This window comes from Schistocerca nitens, chromosome 9, assembly GCF_023898315.1.
Source record: "Schistocerca nitens isolate TAMUIC-IGC-003100 chromosome 9, iqSchNite1.1, whole genome shotgun sequence".
Lineage (NCBI taxonomy): Eukaryota > Metazoa > Arthropoda > Insecta > Orthoptera > Acrididae > Schistocerca > Schistocerca nitens.
This window is the reverse complement of record NC_064622.1, coordinates 46,415,950-46,440,907: the sequence shown is the minus strand read 5'-3', so window position 1 is coordinate 46,440,907 and position 24,958 is coordinate 46,415,950. Positions and strand designations below refer to the sequence as shown.

The window sequence follows — 24,958 nt, the reverse complement described above, 5'->3', positions numbered from 1 at the left end:
GCGCCACAATCAGGACTGCATACGACCGAGGCACACAGGGCCAACACCCGGCATCATGGTGTGGGGAGCGATCTCCTACACTGGCCATACACCACAGGTGATCGTCGAGGGGACACTGAATAGTGCACGGTACATCCAAACCGTCATCGAACCCATCGTTCTACCATTCCTAGACCGGCAAGGGAACTTGCTGTTCCAACAGGACAATGCACGTCCGCATGTATCCCGTGCCACCCAACGTGCTCTAGAAGGTGTAAGTCAACTACCCTGGCCAGCAAGATCTCCGGATCTGTCCCCCATTGAGCATGTTTGGGACTGGATGAAGCGTCGTCTCACGCGGTCTGCACGTCCAGCACGAACGCTGGTCCAACTGAGGTGCCAGGTGGAAATGGCATGGCAAGCCGTTCCACAGGACTACATCCAGCATCTCTACGATCGTCTCCATGGGAGAATAGCAGCCTGCATTGCTGCGAAAGGTGGATATACACTGTACTAGTGCCGACATTGTGCATGCTCTGTTGCCTGTGTCTATGTGCCTGTGGTTCTGTCAGTGTGATCATGTGATGTATCTGACCCCAGGAATGTGTCAATAAAGTTTCCCCTTCCTGGGACAATGAATTCACGGTGTTCTTATTTCAATTTCCAGGAGTGTATACACATATGATATTTTAGTGGTGTAATGAAAGGTTGCTGGGTGACTTATGAGGTGAGGGAGTGAACTCTGCAATTTTAAGTCTAATGATATATTATTTTATTAACTACAGATTTTACCCAAATTTAAATAGTTCTTATATAAACTGCATGTTTGACCATCAACCGCTTTTATTTTAAACCCAAATTTTGACCCGTTTCAGTCAAGGACCATCTTCAAGGATAAGGTTTAAAATAGTTCAAGCCACAACATTACATACATAATTACTTAAATAATGTGTATGCATGTCACGAATATCAATACATGACACAAGACTTTCAGAAGCAAAGACATCTTCTCTTCAGTACTGCTCTATGTATATTTGTTATTAGTATGTTTGCTTCTAAAAGTCTTGTGTCGTATATTGATATTCATGACATGCTTACACATTATTTCAGTAATGACAAATGTAATGTTATGACTTAAACCATTTTAACTGTTATCCATGAAGATGGTCCATGGCTGAAACCAGTTGGTATTAGAGTTTAAAATAAAAGCAGCGAATGGTCAAACGTGCATTTTATACATTAATTGCTGACTGTTGATAATCGGCTTCCAAAAATGTTTAAATAGTTTTTGTATAGTTACAAAGTAGAGGAATATGTTAGTTTTCACTGGGATTAGATGTACAGGGTGGTCTGAAACAACCTGAAAAGTTTGTAAAGGTGTTGCAGGTAAGGATATGCTGAGAAATAATTGTTCAGAAAAATATTCAATATGGTGCTCCATTTCTGAGTTATTTAGCATTGAAGTTAGCCAGTCAGACAATAATGTGCACAAATTCCAGCAGCCTGCCAAAGACAGTGTTGCCAGACATTTTCTTCATTTAGTTTCCCCAAACTGAACAAACATAATTTTTGCTCACCTAGGTTAAATTTATTGCTTTCAAAAAAGGCACATTTAAACTGCTAATACTCATTTGAAGAGGTGATAACTCACAGACCCACCCATGTCTGTGCATTACTTCATTTTAGCACACGCAAGTACTTGAATTTGCATGCAGAATGACCTGGCTAACTTCAATGCTAAATAACTTGGAAATGGTGCAATGTATCAGATTTTTTTCTAAACAATTATTTCTCAGCACAACCTCCTCTGCAACACCCTTACAAGCTTTTTAGACTCTTTCTGACCACCAGAAACACATTAAGGCTATGGAAATAAAACACTGTAATGTACAGAATAACCCTAAAGTCTGTTAACATTTTAAAATGCACCAATTCATGGAATAAAGTAGGTAGAGAAGTAAAACTTGACTCAATGCCTGAAGTAAGATGGGGTTTTATTGAAACCAAAAATGAGATATGTTACAGAATCACATCATCCCCAGCCTGACTGATAAACAACCACCAGATGATATGACTTTCATGCAGGATGCACTTCACCCCCTACTGCCATACATGTGAAAGATCTCTTGTACACATCATTTGTTGGGAATTGCGTGCTGAGTCGCCACTTCTGTCATATTTGGTTTCCCAGGCCCCTGACCTCAGTCCTCTTGATTATTGATTGTGGTGTTACCTGAAGTCACAAGTCTACTGTGATCCTCCAACTTCATTAGGGATGCTGAAAGACAACATTCAAAGACAATTTCTCATCACCATACCTACTAACATGCTGTACAGTGCTGTTCACAACATTGTCCCTCGACTGTAGGACTGTTGATGAGTGATAGCTGATATGTTGAGCATTTGTTATTAAGAACATATTCTTTCCTAAAAATCAATCGTAATGCTAACTATTGCTTTTGTATCATACTGAGGGCCATCTGCTGGTCATTTCATGCCCATTTTCTTGTGTTCAGCAAAACCCCATATCATGTCATGCATGTGTTCCAATTTTTACCTCTCTACCAACAATATTCCATGAAGTATTGAATTTTCAAATGTTAACAGACTTTCGGGTCACCCTGTACATAGAATTTGAAAGGTGCTGGTTGGAACAAAAACAATGGATGGAGTCACTGTAACCAGTCACCATATACTTATAGGTAAATCACTGAGCAGTCAACAGGCTGATAATCAATGCTGAAATCAATAAAATGTACTTAAGCAGAGGTGACAAATGACATGGCTGCTTTCACAGGTGGCCTTGATTCTGATGGATAGGGTATTATCCCTGTTGATTGGACTGGAACAGAATGTGCTGGGTGGTTGAATAAGGACTTGTCTTGCACATGGTACTTTCTCCTTTATATGATCCATGTGGCAAGGAGTTGGTGGTAGGTTTGGCATAATGGTGGCCAGGATATTTCATAGCATGAGTGGGCAGCAGAGCACCAGTTTGGAAGAGGTGGGAAAGATTTTAGAAAGGATATTCTTCAGTTCAGAGAATGATGAAAAGTAGTCAAAGCCTTTCTGAAACAAGTTAACCACATCTTTTGCCTGGATGGGATGAGTTGCAAATGAACTGTTGCCTGTTCTCCCTTAATTTCTTTCTAATAAAACATTTTAATTCCAGACCCTCAAATCCAGGGCTGTATTATGTATTCTTGTCATCCAACGTTCCATCAGAATCATTCTCTAAAAGAATGAAGGAATGAAAATAAAATTTATCCTTTCATTCACCTGCAGGATAGCATCCTTCAGGATGAGGTCTATTGAATGTAAATTTTGAAGGCATTCATAACAACAGAACTGTGTGTTTTGGCAAGAGTTTTCTGCATGTTGGCTTTCATATTCAGCAGTTTTGTTTTTTTCATTGAAAGTGACTTATAGACCTTTATATGACAACTGTATCTGCAGAATATGATTGCATAACAATTCAATATCTATTTCACTTCAGTTTTGGTTCATTTTCTATGAGTGGTGGTCTGGCAAAACAAGAGAGATATCTGTTTCTTTAAAGGAAACTCAATTTGAAGCTGCGAAAACCCTAAGGTGGTTATTTTGCTGGTTCACATTTACTGTCTCAGTGGTGGATGGATACTGTGATTTACTGTTCTTTTTTTCCAGAAAAAGTTTCTTGCCCAAAGGACAGAGTACTACTATGAATCAAGACTCTGAAGGGAATGGTACTAACATGTACTCTTCTACAACAAATAATGAAAGGGAAGCAAATGGACAGTGATTTTACACAAAGTGCACATGCTGTGAAAAGATTAAAGTGAATATTGGCTTAAGGAAATCAGAATTTTTTCTGAGGAGTTCATAATTAGGAACAGAAAAATTTTGATTAATTCAAAAACTTAAGTTAATATCTGTGTTAATATAACTGAAGGTGGTTAAGTTTTAATTAAATTACATCTTAAATGGTAATAATCATCTTCATAACTGACAAAGTTTCACAGAGCTAGGGAATAGTCATAGCCCATTGAAATTACCAAAATTCAGTTCAAACAAAGACAAGATAATGCACAATCTTTCTGTTGGATCAGTGCTTATGTAAGTCGGAAGACAGAACAGACTGGAGTTCCCCACTGTATGAGTAATGTTCATGTAAACTGTGGTCTCAAACATTGAAAATGCAACCTCTGTAATGTGGTAGCTTTTAGATGATGATGTACTATTTGAGTAAACAATACAGTGAAAGAAAGTGATTATTTAACTGTGTGAACTGGTTAATGATATTAAAGCAACTTTTTTTCTATATTGTGTGTGTAACATTTAACACTGTTTTGGCTTTATAGCTACCATAATTGTTTATGTAGAAAATCATAATGTACTTAAGTTTTCTTGTGTTTAGTTTGTTATTAACACAAGAAGGAACCCTGGTATATTTCTGTGTTATCATCCATAATAATTAATATAGTATAAGGGTTTCTTTCTGTATATTAATGTTTCAATATTTATTCTTGAAGACATGCTTGTATTCTATTGCTACAATATATTTTGCTTTACTTTCCCTAGATTGTCTAATAAAACTTAACACTGTTTCTAAAATTGCATTTTCATGTACTTAAGTTACTTATCCATCTTCACTGCTATTTATCCAGAATTGCTTGATCTGATGTAACCTAAGAGGCAGGTGACAGTCAAAGGGTTCAAACAAACATTCACTGTCTGAAATTGTGTGTCCTTCTCTTCCCCTGTGAATAACTATTAATTTTAGTACTGAAAGAGTTTTTAACTATTGTTTCAAGTATCACTAACATGCATGCAATGGTGACAGGTTTTATATTAGTTACTACTAATAAACAAAAAGCTGTCTGGATTTGGGTACACCATGATTAATTGACAAAGAAACTGAATTTAAGAAACAGATGAGATAGTGAACGTTCATGCCCTGTAATGAATGGTAACAGTGTCTGTACTCCTTATATTTTAAATCAGGTACATTATTAACGGATCTAACAGTAGGTGTACTCTTTTGCTGAGAGTTCTTCAATTTTAATCTTTGCCCTGAATGATTATATATCTTGCTGACATAGCTTACAGTGTTGGTGTAAATGATTAAAAAATGGAACTTTTTAAACATCAATCTCAAACCTGCAATTGGTATTGTTTATTTTAGGATACTGTATGGCATAGTTATTAGTGTCATTCCAAAATTTATTAAAACTAATTAGTTTAGAGACATAAAATATGAAGTTTGTTCATAATAGTAACATACAAGTTCATTCAGTAAATAATGCACCACAATATTTTATCAGAGCAAATTTATTCTTATGAGTTGAAATTTGGTGGCAATGTCAATCAACATTTCTGTTAAATGTACTATTTTTCTACACAGTCTCCATCACATTCTATGGTCTTACACCAGTGTTGCGTAAGGGCACGTATTCCCTCTTGGTAAAAGCGCTTGTTCTGTGCTTGTCACCATGTTTTCTCTGCATGAATATGATCTCATCATCTTCAAAGTGTGTCCCACAGAGAGAATCCTTAAGTGGCCCAAACAGATGGGTCTGAGGGTGCCAAGTCTGGATTATAAGGTGGATGAGGCAATGATGTCCACTCCAATCTGGCGATCTGTTATCGGGTTCTGAGACTTGTGTGTGGGCATGCATTATTGTGTTGGAGTAAGGTTTCTTTTTGATTCTTGTCTTGTTCAGATTGGTCCTTGAATTTGTTCAGAGTGTGCATATATGCTTCTGAATTAATGGTTGACCCTTCTGGCAACACATCAATGAGAAGGACACAATCACTGCTGTATAAAACTGTAATGATCTGCAACAGAAAAAGTCTCTATTTATCTCTCACTGTTCCAGTAGTTCATATGAAATGGCTTTTCTTTGAATCTTGTGGTCTGTTGTGAGGAGAATTCATCTTGATTACATATTTGAATATAATAGAGGGAAACATTCCACGTGGGAAAAATATATATCTAAAAACAAAGATGATGTGACTTACCGAACGAAAGTGCTGGCAGGTCGATAGACACACAAACAAACACGAACATACACACGAAATTCAAGCTTTCGCAACAAACTGTTGCCTCATCAGGAAAGAGGGAAGGAGAGGGAAAGACGAAAGGATGTGGGTTTTAAGGGAGAGGGTAAGGAGTCATTCCAATCCCGGGAGCGGAAAGACTTACCTTAGGGGGAAAAAAGGACAGGTATACACTCGCACACACACACATATCCATCCGCACATACACAGACACCTGTGTCTGTATATGTGTGGATGGATATGTGTGTGTGTGCGAGTGTATACCCGTCCTTTTTTCCCCCTAAGGTAAGTCTTTCCACTCCCGGGATTGGAATGACTCCTTACCCTCTCCCTTAAAACCCACATCCTTCCGTCTTTCCCTCTCCTTCCCCTCTTTCCTGATGAGGCAACAGTTTGTTGCGAAAGCTTGAATTTTGTGTGTATGTTTATGTTTGTTTGTGTGTCTGTCGACCTGCCAGCACTTTCATTTGGTAAGTCACATCATCTTTGTTTTTAGATATATTTGATTACATATTTGTATATAATAGAGGGAAACATTCCACGTGGGAAAAATATATCTAAAAACAAAGATGATGTGACTTACCAAATGAAAGTGCTGGCAGGTCGATAAACACACAAACACACACAAACACACACACAAAATTCAAGCTTTCGCAACAAACTGTTGCCTGTCAGTGGCGTGGGGGATGTGTTTGCGGTAGTAATTTACCGTTCCAAGGAAGCGGCAGAGGCCCTGAAAATCTTTAGGCAAAGGCACCGTACTAATGGCCTCGACCTGTTCGGGTAGGGGGCAGATGCCATTGGCAGAAACCCCGTAGCCCAGAAAAGTTACACTAGTGCGACGGAGTTGACTTAGCATCGTTCACTGCGACACCGTTTGCTTTTAATAGTTGGAACACTGTATTTAAATGTAGTTCATGTTCCTCGAGGGAGGAAGAAAAAATTAACAAGTCATCCAGGTAGGCATATGCAAAGTCTAGTTTTCCGACCAATGAGTTGATGAACTGTTGCCACGTATGTGCAGCATTTTTAAGGCTGAACGGCATAAACAAATACTCGAACAACCGGAACGGAGTGATGATAGCGGTTTTTTTAGTGTCCTCCGGTGCCATTGGCAGTTGGTGATACGCCTTGTGACAGTTGATTGCACTGAACATTCGTGCCCCGTGCAGTTGGGAAGCAAAGTCTTGAATATTTGGGATGGGATAATTATCTAGAATGGTTCTGGTGTTAAGTGCCCGATAACCACCACAGAGGCAGAAAGTGTCATCTTTCCTGGGCACCAGATGAATGGGTGATGACCAACTACTAGAAGAAGGGCAAATAGTCTTATTACCTAAAAGTTCCCGAATAATAGCTTTGGCATGTTAAGTTTTTCCGTATTTAAACACCTAGCCTTTGCACGTACTGGTGGGCTTCTGTGGCATTGATTCTATGGACAGTACCGTTGTTGATCGCGAACACCAATGGGGATGATGGACCCGCACGCGATGCACTACAACTAACCTGTAATGCACACGCTTGTGTGTCCCAGGCCAGCGGGTCAGCAGCAGTGTGGTGATCCACTGGTAGTCCTTGTCGTAGAGCTCGGTGGAGTACTTGGTAGCATCGCGAGCACAGCTTCTGTCCGGCAGTAGAAACGTCATGCGGCGTCAGTGGCAGGTGTGAGGAAGCGGTGCAGGGGTCAGGGCCGTGGTCATATGTGACAGCTGGGTGACCTGCTTACAAGTGTCCACGAGCTTGGCTTTCGCGGTGGTGATGTGTAAGCGGAGGGCTTCATTGCTGTCTCGAAGTTTGTCATTGTGTGATCTAAGAGAGAGCACTGCAACAGCGGTTTTAGCTAGCTCACACAATAGAGTGGCGCTCTCAGATGAGAGGGAAGAGATACCTGAACCAGTGGTACGGTCTATCGAGTTAACGGTTAGTGTACCCCGTTGTAGATTGGGTGACAGTGGGTGGGCTAAGAGGAAATCTATCCCGAGCACGGGTTCATCCACCTCCGCGATAATGAAAGTCCACTGTAAGGGGGTGTTAATGTCCTGCAGTTTAAGGATTAAATTAGTTATTCCATGAGATTGAATCAGGGACTTATTGGCAGCTCGAAGCAGGGAGCAAGTTTGACGCTCGAATTTAATACCTGTGGACAAAGGTATCACACTAACCTCGGCTCCCGTGTCAGCTAGAAATGAAAGGCAAGACACTGCATCTTTCACATACAAGAGTCCTGGTGCGTGAGGTGAAGAAGTATTAAATGATAGGCATCTGTGCGGTGCAACGCGGCCCGTAGCGCCTTAATTGGGTCGCATTATTAGGTTGGGAACGTGCACGGAGAATGACACTTCTTAGCCGTGTCGCCAAAGCGGGAATGGAAATAACACCAACTGGGACAGCGCATGGCATCGTTCGTCGCGCTGGCTGAGGTTGAAATGGCAGTGGAGGGGGTCTTGTATGCAGGTTCCTCTGGTGGTGGTGTCGCAGTAGTGCCGGTGTGAGGGGAGTTACAGCGGTGGCTGCCAGGCGGCATTGGGTCCGCGCACATGCGCGGCTCGAGTCGTGTGCACTCTGTACTGCACAGTGGAAGCTGTCACGCAGGTGTGTCAACCTCTGCGGCCTGAGGGCCACCTGGGGGAGTATGCGGGGAGGGGGCAGAATGTTGTATACCCGGTCTGCGATCTTCAGTTTGGCATCTAGTGGGGCTGAAGTCACATGGAGAAGTTGAATTTGAACTTCCAGAGGACGTTTGACCAACCGGATGAACCAAAGTGTAACATCTGGCATGCGATGTGTTTCCATCATGGCGCGGAGATGACGCCAGAGCTGCGACGGAGATCTGTAACCAGCGACTCGTGACTGATGAGGCAGATAGCTTCCTCTGTCGATGTGGATAGTTGCTCGAGGATGGTGCATCAGGTGAATGCATATTTGTCCATAGTGGGAGGTCCAGTTCGTCATGGAGGTGACATAGTAGGCAAAGGAACTTCGAATTGTCATCAGCGATGCCGTGCAGCTGCAGGATGTGGTCGACCAAGGCAAACCGTGTGTGTGGGTGGTCCATGCAAAGGGGTGGTAGCTTCGGGCGACGGATGGGGAAGTCTTGACATAACTGTTTATCAGAAACTGTCACTCCCTGTCCATAGTTCTGCAGCCTAATTGGCTCGGGTGCAGTAGCAGTGTACCAGCTGCCAACACTGTCAGTGGCACGCGGCACAGTAAGAGCGGCTGGCTCGACCTTGGTCAAGAAATCAGCTAATTGTGCGCTCGATGGAGAAACACCAACACAGGCGTAGAATGGACCAGAGCGGTAGAGTCAACCAATGTGCGGAGAATGACAGAGTACAGTTTCTGGGCCCCTCCCCTACATGTGCATTAAAATTGTAAAATCGCCTAATGTTTGTTGAACACACGCGGTAGGCATGGCAGGAGCAGCATGTGCCGTCAGAAACACTCGTAAAGTAGACGCAGGTAGTGGGGGGGTTGGAGTGGGGGGAGGATGGGGGGGGAGGGGGGGGTGGTGCAAAATGTGGAGTTCCGTGATAAACATGAGATTTCCTGCCTTGGGCATCCGGCTTGATTTGTACTGCCACTGATTTGGGTGTAAAGTTCACACTGGCACTTGGGAAACCTGTAAACATAGTCACTGGGGTTTGAGCACATTGTGTCGGCTGTTGTTGAGCAGTCGGAACACGTGGAAAGTCCATACTCGTTGTAAAACGTTCATATTCAAAGTTTTGTGCATGAAAAATGCTCTGTTGGTACGGAACACTGCCACATGACTGCTGACTCACGTACGATAATGGAAAGTTATTGTTCGTACCTGATGCCGGCACACATGGCTGTGGGAATGCAGAAGCACTGTCCTGTTGCATACTGCTAATCGGTGTGTTCGGGAACTGCGTCGAACTATTACGAACACAAGGTGGATGATTGGAAAACCATGCCGAAGCATCCGTTAGGAAACTTAAGTTGGCACGTGTGTGGTGTGGCGGGTAGCAAGTGATCCATTGTGTACTGATCGACTGTACGAAAGTTTGTTGTAGCACTCGCAAACAAAATTTGGGGTCACCAGTGTGAGTTTTAGTGTTATAGGACTGCCAAATCCAATGATGCACACTATACCACATGTAATAAACACTATTTTATTACTTGGAAGCACACATATACAGTTAGATACATTCTTGATCTCTTCCACATATGTAAACTTTTGCACGCGGCTACAGACTGCCGCAAAGAGCTTGGCAAAACAAAGATATTACACGCCACTTGGCCAATAGTCGCCACAACTGCTTGAGGCTGCAGCCATACAATGAAGAGACTGACAGACTATAGCTATGCCAAATTCCACATGTTTCACTTCAAGTGTCTATGCTTAAAATACAGAGCAGAGCATCAGTTTAATCACACTCAATCAAAATGTTTAATCACAGACAGCTTACTCTGGTGTATTTTTTTGGCAGAGCAGGAAGCCATGGGTTAAAGGGCAATGCCCTATAGGGAGGGTATCAAAAATCACCTCATTTTGTTTGAGGGATGGAGGTATGCCACAGATGAATAGTTGGCCTGAGCAATTGAAGTTTATTAACCCTTAAATTGAGCCACTTTGTTTTTCAACTTTCCTTAAGTGTACTCCTTAACAATTCTATTATGGAATGCGAGGTGATGGAATTCCTTGCCATGAATTATGACATTTACTGCTGTCCAACTAAGAGATAACTCTTTAATCTGGTTTTAAAGGGAAAAAAGGATGTCCTGATAATCTTGTCTGCGCAGTAGATTCTTTGAACAGCATGAAGAACACATGGATCAAATGAGAAATTTCAGTGTGCACCTTACCTGTGTCTCATCAGTTTGGAATCATGTCTAATTCTCGATCAAAGATAGTGAATACCCTTGATAGACATACCCCAAGGACTTTCACCAGGAAAACTACAGCACTCATATTTGCAGATGTTTGTAAAACTAATGTATCTTCGAATGATACCCTTTCAAATTACTAGTTAATGTCTGCAGTGTGAAAGTATACTGTACATGTTCCAGGATGAATGAGGGAGTGGGCATTCAATAAGGGTATAGTAAGTACAGAATATTTGAGAAATAAATGTGAAAGGTACATTTCAGTGCATGGGATACAAGGAATGCACTTGGGGAATGTAAATATGCCACCAGCAGTTTGGAGAAGCTATCCCTGCTGAATGGAAGTGGACCGAGTCTGAAAAATAGGATAGGAGAATGAGGGAAGTGTGTGTTTTTGGGCCAGCAACTGAGAACAGAGAGCAAGCCAAGTCTGGAACCCACATGCTGCCCACAACCTCCAGAACCGTGTGACATTTTTCGTATGTTTCCTGTTGGTTGCCTACAGATGCCACGCATAGAAGTGTGCCCTGTCATAAAACCTTATCAGAATGGATTACTTCTGTCCTGAAAGACAGTCTGGCTTGGCACATAGGCCTTGTGAAAGAGCAACAGTTATGGACAGTAGTTTCAAGCACGAAAGATCTATTAATGTCCCATGAATCAATAATAAAGCACTCCAGTAATTCCTCCAAACAGGTGCAGCCTGCACAATACATTATAAAACATTCCTGTCAACATTATTTGATGTAAATCGTAACTTTGGCCATTTTCATTTGGAATCATTTTATGTTTTAAAGATAAGGCTATTTGTGCTAATACTGGAAATATTTATTATACCACACAACACTGACAGCATTTTCTTGTTTCGTTTGCAATTATTTTCATGTACCTATAATCATTATTATTTGTTCTGTGTTAATATTTTGCTGTGTATACTACCCTGATATCGGCTTGGAAGAAAAATGAAAGGCTTTTAATCGAGTGTTATGACTACCATTCTAATTCTGATTTATGTTCATGTGTGTTTTTGGTGGATACCAGATATAGACTCAGCACCAGAATGAGCCAGGACATGACCTTGATTAATTCACCAACTAACACATTTCAGTCATGTCTTTTCCCACGTCCCTGTTTCATAATTTAAGTTATTTTTATCATTATGACGAAACCAGTGCTTCACACCTAAAGAAATGCAAATTAAATCTCCAGCATATTATAGCTCTCAGTACTATGTAAGAATATTCCAACTGTAATTTTTTGTTGGACTTGAATTTTCTTTGTCCTATTTTCAAAATCATTTCCAGCAGTCATATTCATTTATAAGTATTGCTTTCATTGACTAACAGCTCAAGGTACACTCTTAAATTCATGGTGTGGAAATAATAATTCTGTGCCTGCTGCTTCCACCCCTTGTCCCCCCTCATCCTCTTTTTCCTCCTCCATTTTTCATTCTCATTATGTTACGGTTTTATTGTATGCTTTCAAAGATGCTAACACATCTCAGAAGTAAAGCTCTACTTATAAAGTGATCCTCACTATAGAGGACACAGCCTACTTTGATTTTTTTAAATGAACTTAATTTAATTTCAGAAGTGACACAGAAAGTGCTGATCATGGCCCTGCAAACAAGACAAAGACACCAAAGATGAATCTCAGCTACATTTTCAGCAAGAAAAAAGATAAAGTATCTGATGAGCCCCCAGAACCTCCCAAGGTGAGTATTTATTTGTAATATAGCAAATCAAAAATTAATACAGTGTTTGAGATAGAAGTGAAGTGTCTGGATGACATCTGCCAAAAGCCTAGGTGAAGCTGAAGTAAAGCTGAAAGATACCGACTAAAAAAGTGTGAATCTTTGGCTTGTGAAATATAAAACTATCTTTGTTGGAAAAAGATATATATAACAGGTCGACAGACACACAAACAAACACAAACATACGGTAAGTCTTTCCGCTCCCGGGATTGGAATGACTCCTTACCCTCTCCCTTAAAACCCACATCCTTTCGTCTTTCCCTCTCCTTCCCTCTTTCCTGATGAGGCAACAGTTTGTTGCGAAAGCTTGAATTTTGTGTGTGTGTTTGTGTTTGTTTGTGTGTCTATCGACCTGCCAGCGCTTTCGTTCGGTAAGTCACATCATCTTTGTTTATATATATATATATATATATATATATATATATATATATATATATATATATATATATCGGTAAGTCACATCATCTTTGTTTTTGATGATGTGACTTACCGAACGAAAGCGCTGGCAGGTCGATAGACACACAAACAAACACAAACACACACACAAAATTCAAGCTTTCGCAACAAACTGTTGCCTCATCAGGAAAGAGGGAAGGAGAGAGAAAGACGAAAGGATGTGGGTTTTAAGGGAGAGGGTAAGAAGTCATTCCAATCCCGGGAGCGGAAAGACTTACCTTAGGGGGAAAAAAGGACGGGTATACACTCGCACACACACACATATCTATACAGACACAAGCAGACATATTTAAAGACAAAGAGTTTGGGCAGAGATGTCAGTCGAGGCAGAAGTGCAGAGGCAAAGATGTTGTTGAATGACAGGTGAGGTATGAGTGGCGGCAACTTGAAATTAGCGGAGATTGAGGCCTGGTGGATAACGGGAAGAGAGGATATATTGAAAAGCAAGTTCCCCTCTCCGGAGTTCGGATAGGTTGGTGTTAGTGGGAAGTATCCAGATAACCCGGACGGTGTAACACTGTGCCAAGATGTGCTGGCCGTGCACCAAGGCATGCTTCGCCACAGGGTGATCCTCATTACCAACAAACACTTTCTGCCTGTGTCCATTCATGCGAATGGACAGTTTGTTGCTGGTCATTCCCACATAGAATGCGTCACAGTGTAGGCAGGTCAGTTGGTAGATCACGTGGGTGCTTTCACACGTGGCTCTGCCTTTGTTCGTGTACACCTTCCGGGTTACAGGACTGGAGTAGGTGGTGGTGGGAGGGTGCATGGGACAGGTTTTACACCAGGCGCGATTACAAGGGTAGGAGCCAGAGGGTAGGGAAGGTGGTTTGGGGATTTCATAGGGATGAACTAAGAGGTTTATGAAGGCTAGGTGGACGGCGGAAAGACACTCTTGGTGGAGTGGGGAGGATTTCATGAAGGATGGATCTCATTTCAGGGCAGGATTTGAGGAAGTCGTATCCCTGCTGGAGAGCCACATTCAGAGTCTGATCCAGTCCCGGAAAGTATCCTGTCACAAGTGGGGCACTTTTGTGGTTCTTCTGTGGTAGGTTCTGGGTTTGAGAGGATGAGGAAGTGGCTCTGGTTATTTGCTTCTGTACCAGGTCGGGAGGGTAGTTGCGGGATGCGAAAGCTGTTGTCAGGTTGTTGGTGTAATGGTTCAGGGATTCCGGACTGGAGCAGATTCGTTTGCCACGAAGACCTAGGCTGTAGGGAAGGGACCGTTTGATGTGGAATGGGTGGCAGCTGTCATAATGGAGGTACTGTTGCTTGTTGGTGGGTTTGATGTGGACGGACGTGTGAAGCTGGCAATTGGACAGGTGGAGGTCAACATCAAGGAAAGTGGCATGGGATTTGGAGAAGGACCAGGTGAATCTGATGGAACCAAAGGAGTTGAGGTTGGAGAGGAAATTCTGGAGTTCTTCTTCACTGTGAGTCCAGATCATGAAGATGTCATCAATAAATCTGTACCAAACTTTGGGTTGGCAGGCCTGGGTAACCAAGAAGGCTTCCTCTAAGTAACCCATGAATAGGTTGGCGTACGAGGGGGCCATCCTGGTACCCATGGCTGTTCCATTTAATTGTTGGTATGTCCGGTCTTCAAAAGTGAAGAAGTTGTGGGTCAGGATGAAGCTGGCTAAGGTAATGAGGAAAGAGGTTTTAGGTAGGGTGGCAGGTGATCGGCGTGAAAGGAAGTGCTCCATCGCAGAGAGGCCCTGGACGTGCGGGATATTTGTGTATAAGGAAGTGGCATCAATGGTTACAAGGATGGTTTCCGGGGGTAACGGATTGGGTAAGGATTCCAGGCGTTCGAGAATCCTTACCCAAAGGATGTGGGTTTCGTCTTTCCCTCTCCTTCCCTCTTTCCTGATGAGGCAACAGTTTGTTGCGAAAGCTTGAATTTTGTGTGTATGTTTGTGTTTGTTTGTGTGTCTGTCGACCTGCCAGCACTTTCATTTGGTAAGTCACAGCATCTTTGTTTTTAGATATATTTTTCCTATGTGGAATGTTTCCCTCTATATATATATATATATATATATATATATATATATATATATATATATATAGACACACACACACACACACACACACAGGACGTACAATGAAGCAGGGGTAAGATGTACGGGTTACGACAACCCGCTCACGGATAGACTACAAACACTTCTAGTACCACTAGTATCGCATTTACTATTTAATATCCTGATAGCATATGTCACATTAGTACTTATCTTCATTTGATATCAGCCTCTAGGGGACGATTACAAACAACAGGCTTCATTATAATAAGGTTCATCCAGGTTTTTCGTTGTGGAATACTGGAATTTTAACCTATATATTTTTGTTTCAATGATTTCTCATCTGATGTCTCTTTACAAGCAGCTTGGTTCAGAAGTACACAACATACAGTTGTTACACACAAGAGAGACATTTACACCACACTTTTTGAAAACAAAAGCTGTTCTATATTATATACTATATCACAGCAAGCCTAGACAAAATTTCTAAGATTCTCACTTCTAGAGGAGATTGAGAAGCTTCTACAATATACAGTTATCATTAGATCACTTTCAGTGAAACACTTTAATAACAAATACTTGTCTGTAGAAAACATCCATGTTCATATGTTGGCTGATAACACATATTACAGTCTTGGAACCCAATGATGATAGCTTTTTACATTGAATAATAGTACTGCAGTTGTTACAACTTTTATAGTCCATGCACTGAATGATTATTTGACACAGAAATACTCTTCAGATGAACATTACAGTCAAACATCAGTTAACTCTGAACTTACATACACTACTCTGACTAATGACATTTGCTCAATCTTGAATGAGAACTACAGTAAGGCTGCTACCAGAGAGGACTGAGTTGTGCTGCTCTCTGTCTTAAATAGACTCCCACAGATGGTTGGTTGGTTTGGGGAAGGGGACCAAACCGTGAGGTCATCCGTCCAATCGGATTAGGGAAGGATTTGGAAGTCGGCTGTGCCCTTTCAGAGGAACCATCCTGGCATTTGCCTGAAGTGATTTAGGGAAATCACTGAAAACCTAAGTCAGGATGGCCAGACATGGGTTTGAACCATCATCCTCCTGAGTGCAAGTCCAGTGTGCTAACTACTATGCCACCTCGCTCGGTCTTCCACAGTTGCGATGTACAAACCTCTTGAGGGTGTGTCTTCATTGACATCTGTCATTCGTGGCTGCAACTAGCAACAACTGTCTTTAGCTTGTGGTTCCATGATGAGGTACCAACTGTGCCATGGGACCTCACTCTTCAGATGACACCACACTATATGCACAGTACAAATTCTTATGGATCACAGCCTAACTGATGACTGATAGCACGCTAATGCATTTAGTCCTGTGTAGCATATTATGTTTTTCAAAATGTTCTAGAAATTATTTGTTCAAATTGGAAATTACCATAACATCTTGTTTCACAGACAGTAAAAATCTAAGTAAACTTTTGTTTTTCTTTTTTCTATATGCACAAAAATCTGAGAACAACAGTAGTAATAAAAATTATTTGATATAGTCATAAAATAAAAATCTAAAATAAAAAAAAAAGATATGTCACATCACAAGGTTTGTTTACAGTGAGATTTTATAGTACAATAAATTGTTTTTACAGAAATTGGATGTTTTTTGAAGTGTAATATTGATTCTGAATTCAAAAGATAATAAGGTTTTATTTACTGTTAAGTAAATTAAATTTGTCAAACAATCAAGTCTACATAGCATTTGTTTTGAATGATATAAAACAAATTACATTTTTCACAGACATAAACTACTTTTGTAAAGAGAAATCTAGGTTTTTGTAATGATAGTTTGCAAAAATGTGCAATAATGTTACAAACAAATTTGGAAAAAGAGTATACTTTCATAATTATAGCGTACTTGTATACAGACCATGAATTTCATTCTTTACAAACAAAATGTGAATGAACATTGCTACAAATATCCTATTTCTTTATTTAAAACAACTTGTTTCAACAGACTTTGCTGTCACCTTCAGGTCTCAATAAATCTTTTTGTTATGAAACTTGTTCATTTTTAGTAGGACCTCATGCCAAGTTGTCATGTAGATAAAAAACAGCACATTATAAAAGATTTGTCATAACTAAAATATTTAAAAACATAAAACACCTTATGCAGATGGCCATCTCAATATATAAACTACTCACAGATGATTGTTACATTTTGTGATGCAACAATCATCTATGAGTGGTATATGTATGGACATGCTCCTTCTGTCTTTTCAAAATGAAAAAATTCAATAAACATTGCCAAAAAATGAGATGGGATTACAACTTTCCTCAATTCTGTACAGAATTGGAAATTTCGTTTGAGTTAGAAATCCCATAATCTTGGTATGTTGTGAGTTGTTACATGAGCAGTAATTCAGTCCATATGTATATGGTTTCTGGCACACTGTTTCACTCCTCATGCAAGGTTTGGAGTGAAATTTTCTTAATTTCAGTATATTTATGTCTTACATACTTACAGCAAAAAACTAGCCTATCAATCACACACAGAAGCTGTCAGGAATTGAGGCTCCTTGACTCACCAGAAAGAAAACTAGCACAGATTTGGTAGATGAGTCATCTAGAATCCTGACTCACGATATAACAGGTGAACTGGACAAGAAATGAATCGATAGAATAAACTGAATGACATTCTCTGAAAAAGTGCAATACTGGAGCTGCAGAGGACAGTTGAAAACCAGAGAGGAAGGAAGGACAGACTAGAAATAGATCAGACAAAGATTGACAGCACTAGAGAAAGAGGAAGGAAGCTTAAGTAGTTAAAGAGGGAAGACTAGTACTCACCTTCAGGTGGAGTAATTCCTAATATCACTGGTAGAAACACTCCCCTTCCCCCCATCCTCACACTTCTCAAACCAATCACCTTTTCCTTCTTGAAGAAGGAATCTGCAGTTCCGAAAGCATGAATTTTTATTTTCTGCTTTCACTTTTTTCTATAGACAGTACAAGCAATTTCATCTCTTTAAGACAGGTACTGACCAACCACACTCTCTTTGCAATTTCGTGAACTGAATTTTCCTTTTGATGCAAAATAAAGGAGTACAAGACAATGGTAAAATGAATGAAAATGAGAGTGGGTGATTTTCTAATCCTGATCAGTCAATATAAGTATGTTGCATCCTGCAAGATCACTTAGGCATGGCACAGAATGAAATCTCCTGGTGACAAGTAATGTGGGTAAACAACAGTGGCACACTTAACGACAGTCACAGACCGCCTCAGCCTGACCTGTCTCAGTTCACTGAGGAGATCATCTTCAGTTGACTTATGAGGAGATCATCTCCAGTCGACTTATGAGGAGATCATCTCCAGTCGACTTATGAGGAGATCATCTCCAGTCGACTTATGAGGAGATCATCTCCGGTCGACTTATTTATGACAACTTTGCTAAAGCTGGTGCAACCAACTGGTGATGGCTCAAATGGCTCTGCCAAACATCTGCTATATGACCCTGGTGAAGACACTGTTGATATGCATCATTATTATGTGGAAAGCAGTGATTAGCATGTAAAGAAAAGAGGGGTTCGATATCTGTCTGGTCAAGCGGGTGCCACTCCACTTCTACCTCGACTGCTCGACAGTTTTGCAGTTTCACCATCAGATGGACTGTGCTGCACTTGCCGATCAAGAGGATAGTTCTTATGTGTTATGTATTATATGCTGTGGAAAAGACAGCCTGAGCTCCTAGTGAAACCTCAAAAGTTTTAGCGCTTCACAAAACTTCACCTAAAGAAGGATGAGACTCTCAAAATGTTTGAGCACACACTTCAGTTTCTGGTGGTAATCTGACCAACATGTCATGTACTAAGGATTCTGCAAATGATTTTCCAAAAGAAGACATAAACTTGCATGTTCTACTCAGTTGCTGTAAAACCACAGTCCATGACGCATAAATGTCTGATGTTGCTTTATGATGAAGGAGGAACTAAATCAGTGGCCATCACATGCATTTTTGTTGAAAACTGTTCACTTAAAAGTGAGTAAATAGTGATAGAGGTAGCAGTGATGGTTCAGGCAAAGGGATAATTTTGGCATGAGATAACAGAGCCGTTTGTTTGTAGATAATAAAAGAAGCTCACAGTCTCTTGGGAAACTTAATGTCGTTTGCTTGGATATGAAGTGGTACACTTCCCAGTCCTCTTGAGCTTCAAAAACTGGCAGAAAGCTGGGACTGCCAGGAATGATTGTAGGCATGCAGGATCTGTCTGCTTCTGTACAAGCTCATACTGCTGACTGAGCTGTTGTTTCAAGAACTCGAAAAACTGCTTGTCCATCTTGTGACCTGAGGGCAGTAAGTCCTGTTCCAGGACAGTATTCCAGACAACCTTCATCATCACTATTGTAAATCTGCCTCTTCAACAACACAGGTTTTACCAAAAACCAATAAAGAACAAATAAATTACAGAATATAACAGATCCTTACTCTTCTTGAACTTCTGGGAAGTTTGGAGGGTAGGAGATGAGGTACCAGCAAAGTGTACTGTTGTGAGGACAGGTCGTGAGTCAAGTTTGCGTAGCTCAGTCAGTAGATCACTTGCTCGCGAAAGGCAAAGGTCCTGAGTTGGTGCCTCTGTCCAGCACACAGTTTTAATCTGCCAGTAAATTTCATATCAGTGCACATTACACTGCAGAGTGAAAAATCTTGAAATTTTATTACAAAATTTAAATTTTACAAGAAGTGGTAGATGTAGCATGACCATAGAAAATACCTACACAGTCAAGAGTAAATTTATATATGAAATGAAAAACACTTTTACTGAATAATATTACAGCTGTAAGCACATCTTCCTTTACGAAATATGATATGAAATATTTGTATGACAATGTGGTTACGTAAGGACAAAAACTTTTCTTTTCTGCAAATGGCCCTCAGAAATTGGACCTTGTAGTTTAGACTGCTCTCAGTTCCCTAGTTCAACTCTATATGACAGCAACAAACCAGGTATTCATCTCTCGCTGACCAAGGGTTGCACTGAGCTTCCTGTGACCTTGTCCAACACTCCAAATTTTTGTATTTGTCTTTTTCAATATCTGCACTTGGGAAATAAAACTCTGATATTAACCTCTGCTTTTCCATAAGCAGCTAGATTGTGGGATCCTGGTGCTTCCTGGGATAATATCATGAATTCTATGAACAAATAGTTTAAGTGACTGTTATTACTGTTACAGATGGAACCAGAAATACAATCAGCAGCTGAGCCTCTCCAACAGAAAACAAGTCGTGGTGACATAGTTTATGCAGAACTTGATCTGAAAGATGTAGCGGGAAAACCACGACCACAGGTTCGACCAGAGGAGGACAGGACAGAATATGCAGAAATTGTGTACACAGCGAAGTCAAAAGAACCTGATCTACAAGAGAAATAAGAAGAAACTCTTAAATGTAACATAATGTAATTTTTGTTTTCTGTAAATGAACAGTCTTGTGTTGAAATAACTGTGCATACGATTGCATTGCTAATTCAGAACACATGCACTAATGTTTTGCAGCACTGAGCTGTGTTGACACTCACTGAAAAAAACATCAGATTGTGAAATTAATAACTACATATATAATTACATGACATTATTGATATTAATAGGGAATAAGTAATTTTTCCTACATCAGTGTCTCATATTAAGTGACAAAGCAGCTTAGTGTCTGTATATGACAATCACCTTCGGCTTTATTCTCTCTCTCTCTCTCTCTCTCTCTTTCTCTCTCTCTCTCTCTCCAAATTATTGGGAGTAATGTCTCCTGGCACTGTAACATGAATTCAGAGCTCCACAATGTCAGCGCCTTATCCTTTCTTTTCTGGGCATGTTTGTTTTAAATTTTGTGAGTGTCATTCTCTGGTTTGTCATCTCCCTATACCTTCCCAACAGGCTCTCCCTTCCTTTCTCCCTTTATTTAATTTTTCAGAATTGGAATAATCTCAAGATTCAGTGTACTTGTAACAACTGTGGCCATATCAATCATTTCCGCCCTGTAAAGAAAACTTTTGTTCATCTTCAGTAACGACAACACTACGGAAGTTCTACCATACTGCATTTTAATTCATTGATTTCTTAATTAACTGTTCCTACAGTATATTATTGATACTACTTTCATAACTGTCTTATATTTGGTTACACTGGTTAGCTGCCCAATAAGGCATTATTTGCGAATGCAGGCTTCCTCAATCAACTGCATTGACAAATTCTTGTCAGGAAATCAGCGGAGTAGTATTTTTCTTTCAGAGTAATCTTTCTTACTTGACGTCTTCTGGCAAAATTTGCTTCTTGAAACACTGCTAAATTGAAAATATTTCTCGGCTGATTTCCCCAAGAAAAACTATCAAGATATTATTTGTTCTTCATTATACATATTTTAGCTGTAGTTGTATGAACATGTGACATGAATGATTCATTAGCTTTTAGTGTAATAATATATGTAAATAATAGTGTAAGTTGATGAGTGCACAAAATTAGACGTGCTGTTCATAGAGTTAAAAGCATTGGATAGTGATAGTAATAGTTCCAGCTATGATTGTACATGTTTCATAAAGGATGAAAATGATGAAAAAAAAAATGTGGAGCTCACATGCAATAAGATGGAATGTCAAGTCTGAGATTCAAATAGGATCATTATACCTATAGCCATGTCAAGTAGGTGTTTGATCATACCAGTGCTGCCAGTTCAAAAGAGTAATTTGTCACCACATTTTTCAGTGTCATTTATTGCAAAACAGTATAAATGTAGGTGATAGATGTACCTTGACCACAGAAAATACCTACACTGTCCAGAATAAATTTACTTATGAAATTAAAAACACTTTTACTGCATAATATTGCAGCTGTAAGCACATCATCCTTTATGAAATATTTGTATGACAATGTGGATATGTACGGACAAAAACTTAAAGATCTCAGAACACAGCTTTTCCCTATCTTTCACAAACTTTTACTGTGCACAACCTAGGTTTTGGGTTCCATGCCTGCTTTAAAGTGTTATACTTTTGCAAAGGTGATATTATTGAACACTAGTCTGGAATCATCCACAAGCAGTGAGTGAGATAACTAGATTTGATGATTTAGTAGCTGCTCAGGATTATCTCTATGTTGTTTTTGCATGGTATATCTTCTTAATGCCCTGAATGTGTTTGAACATCTATAACATATTTCCAAACAACCAAACTACTTGAAGGTGAAGTTAGTTTTCTGGGATTTCCAGCATCTGTAATGTTTCTTCTACTTGAGACTGAGCTACATGTTTTTCCTACAAAGAATGAGCTACACTTCTTGCACATGAGCTTGTAATTCCACTTTTATTCACCAAGGACTGCGTGCTTATAACTGAACAAATGTTTACCTTTTGTGTCAATAACATCACTGATAACTGAATAATTTTTAGGTATCAAGTTGGTGCTGATTCTGACAATTTTCTCACATATAGCCTCATGCACTTTTTCTTGGCTATCATTTGAAAAAGTATTATTGTTATTACTAAAATGTTTGTCTTCCGCAGAGTAGTCTACTTTTGAGGGCCAGCGGGTACTTATTTCTTGAAGCTGTTGTACCGATAGTTTGTAGTCCATAGTCAAAATCAACTGCAAACAAAGTGCCGAAAGCAAGTGGTCTAACATAGAATAAGCATGTTTGTAGAGAACTGGATGAATTAATGCAGCTGAAATAAAGAAACTCATTAATGCACCCTTTTTGGGTATTTTTGGCTGATGGATTATGGTATGGATATCTTCGGTAAAATGTACAAAGCTGATGGCAGTGCCTTGTATTTCCATATTGAACTATGTATGTTGCTTACTCATCAAACAGTGAACATCCAGGATAGAATAATGACAGTATTGTGAAAAGTATAGATTGCTACTCACCACATAGTGGAAATGTTGGAGTCGTAGACAGGCACAGTAAAAAGACTGCTAAACACATAAGCTTTCGGCCAGAAGACCATCTATGAAATAGACCCCCCCCCCCCCCCCCCCCCACACACACACACACAGATATTCACAGGTCAAACACACATGACCACTGTCTGTGGCTTGACACTTAGAGACAGTGCTCTGCATTTGCGTAAATGTGTGTCTTTTTGTTGTGCCTGTCTGCTACCCTTTTCATAATATTACTTATTCATTATCTTTATGGAGGTATGATGTTACCTTTTAATTCATTTCCACGAAGACAACACATCATCTACGCACCTCTATGAGTGCTGTGTTCACTTACTCACTGCTTCTGGATAACGCCAAATGTATTAAATAAAATTCTAGTCCATTCTCCACATATTGTGTTTACTTAGTAAATAATATTACTTCAAGGTTATAAATTTTGTAGTAACACTAACCAACATAAAAAACTGCCTGAATAGTGGGAGCTCCCCATTCTGTATGTTCTGTAGAAAATAATGCACTATTTTAAAAAATGTGAAGTGATCCCACTCTCCGTTCATCTTTTATTCCAAGTTACATATTGCAACATTAATTTTCTGAGATAGTCTATAATTCAAAACATATTTATAATTGCTGCTTGTTTCTTTTAGAGGTTGTTGACTCTGCTTGTTAACACAACAGTATGCATGAATAACAACTTTGCAACAGAGTAACACTAACATTACAGGTCCAAAACATAGCACAGGTAAAATAAAAGTTTGTGAAACCTAGGTGAAAATGTGTTTCCTTGTGTAATAATTACAACATTCCAAGTCAATTAAAACATAATATATCTTGTTAACATGGATCATAACACTTGTGGGCATCCCATCCATGTTGCAGTGTCACTGAAACTGCTAATTTTTGAGAAATCAAAAATAAATAAAATCTGAAATTTGGCCCATCCAGGAATCAGCTAGTAAGATTCAATTATTTGTTTCCATATTTAGTGCTGCTAAAAGTAATAAAAATGCCTTAGTTCATTTTTAAGCTGAAAAATAGCATATTATGAACAGTAGTTTTATGAAACACAGTTCATGCATTCCAGATGAGTACAGTCAGTTACAAAATTGAAAAATCAGTGAATGCAAGAGCTGTATTTTAATGGTCGACACTATCCTTCACATACAGCTTTCAATAATGATGCACTTGTATCCTCATAAGCATGCTATGACAATAAAATTATTAATTATTGTTTACTCTTTGAACATTCATTTATAGCTGTTTAATATCACAATGAAATGCCATGCATGAAATGAAGACAGCAAAATTGATCTTGTTCATTAAGCTACATGGGAAGTGTAAAATGTGCAAAAAAGTATTGGAAGACGTAATCTGAAAACATTTACACATTTCATAAAGGAAACTATGTAAACATGACAGTAACTAATTGTTACAAACATAAGATGGTGAATTCTAACACCCTTTGAGTAACTGCAATTATTAAAACAACATTCATAAAAATTAATTATTTAGGGATAAAGGAGACATCTCACCAAATGGCAGAAATGCTGTATTGTCGATAGGTACACACACAAAAGGTACGGGGCTTTGCTAGCTTTCATGCACGCGCGCGCGCACGCCCACACACACACACACACACACACACACACACACACACACACACACACACACACACACACACACACACACACAGAGTTGGGTGGGGAGCGGGGTTGGAAGGTAGGTTTAGGCAAAGAAGGTTACGGGAGCAAAGGATGTGCTTTACGGTCAGCTCCCATCTGCGCAGCTCAGAAAAGCTGGTGGTGGTGAATGTGGTGGTGGTGAAGATGTAGATGGCACGGGTTGTGACACAGCCATTGAAATCTTGCATGTTGTGCCACTGGGTGGTCCACCTTTTTGTGGCAACAGCTTGGCAGTGGCCATTAATTCTAGTTGACAGTTGGTTAGTTGTCATAC

The 24,958-nt window shown here is 39.9% G+C and overlaps 1 protein-coding gene across 1 annotated transcript in view; it reads left to right on the top strand.

Annotated features, from left to right (window-relative positions):
* The window catches only part of LOC126203581 (fasciclin-3), a 172,172-nt gene extending 147,971 nt beyond the window's left edge, over window positions 1-24,201 (top strand). The window contains exons 11-12 of the mRNA XM_049937941.1: window positions 12,460-12,583; window positions 20,304-24,201. Coding sequence (XP_049793898.1) covers window positions 12,460-12,583; window positions 20,304-20,501 — 322 coding nt within the window. The 3' untranslated portion in view covers window positions 20,502-24,201. The remainder of the gene's footprint in view (window positions 1-12,459; window positions 12,584-20,303) is intronic.
* The last annotated feature ends 757 nt before the right edge of the window (window positions 24,202-24,958 follow it).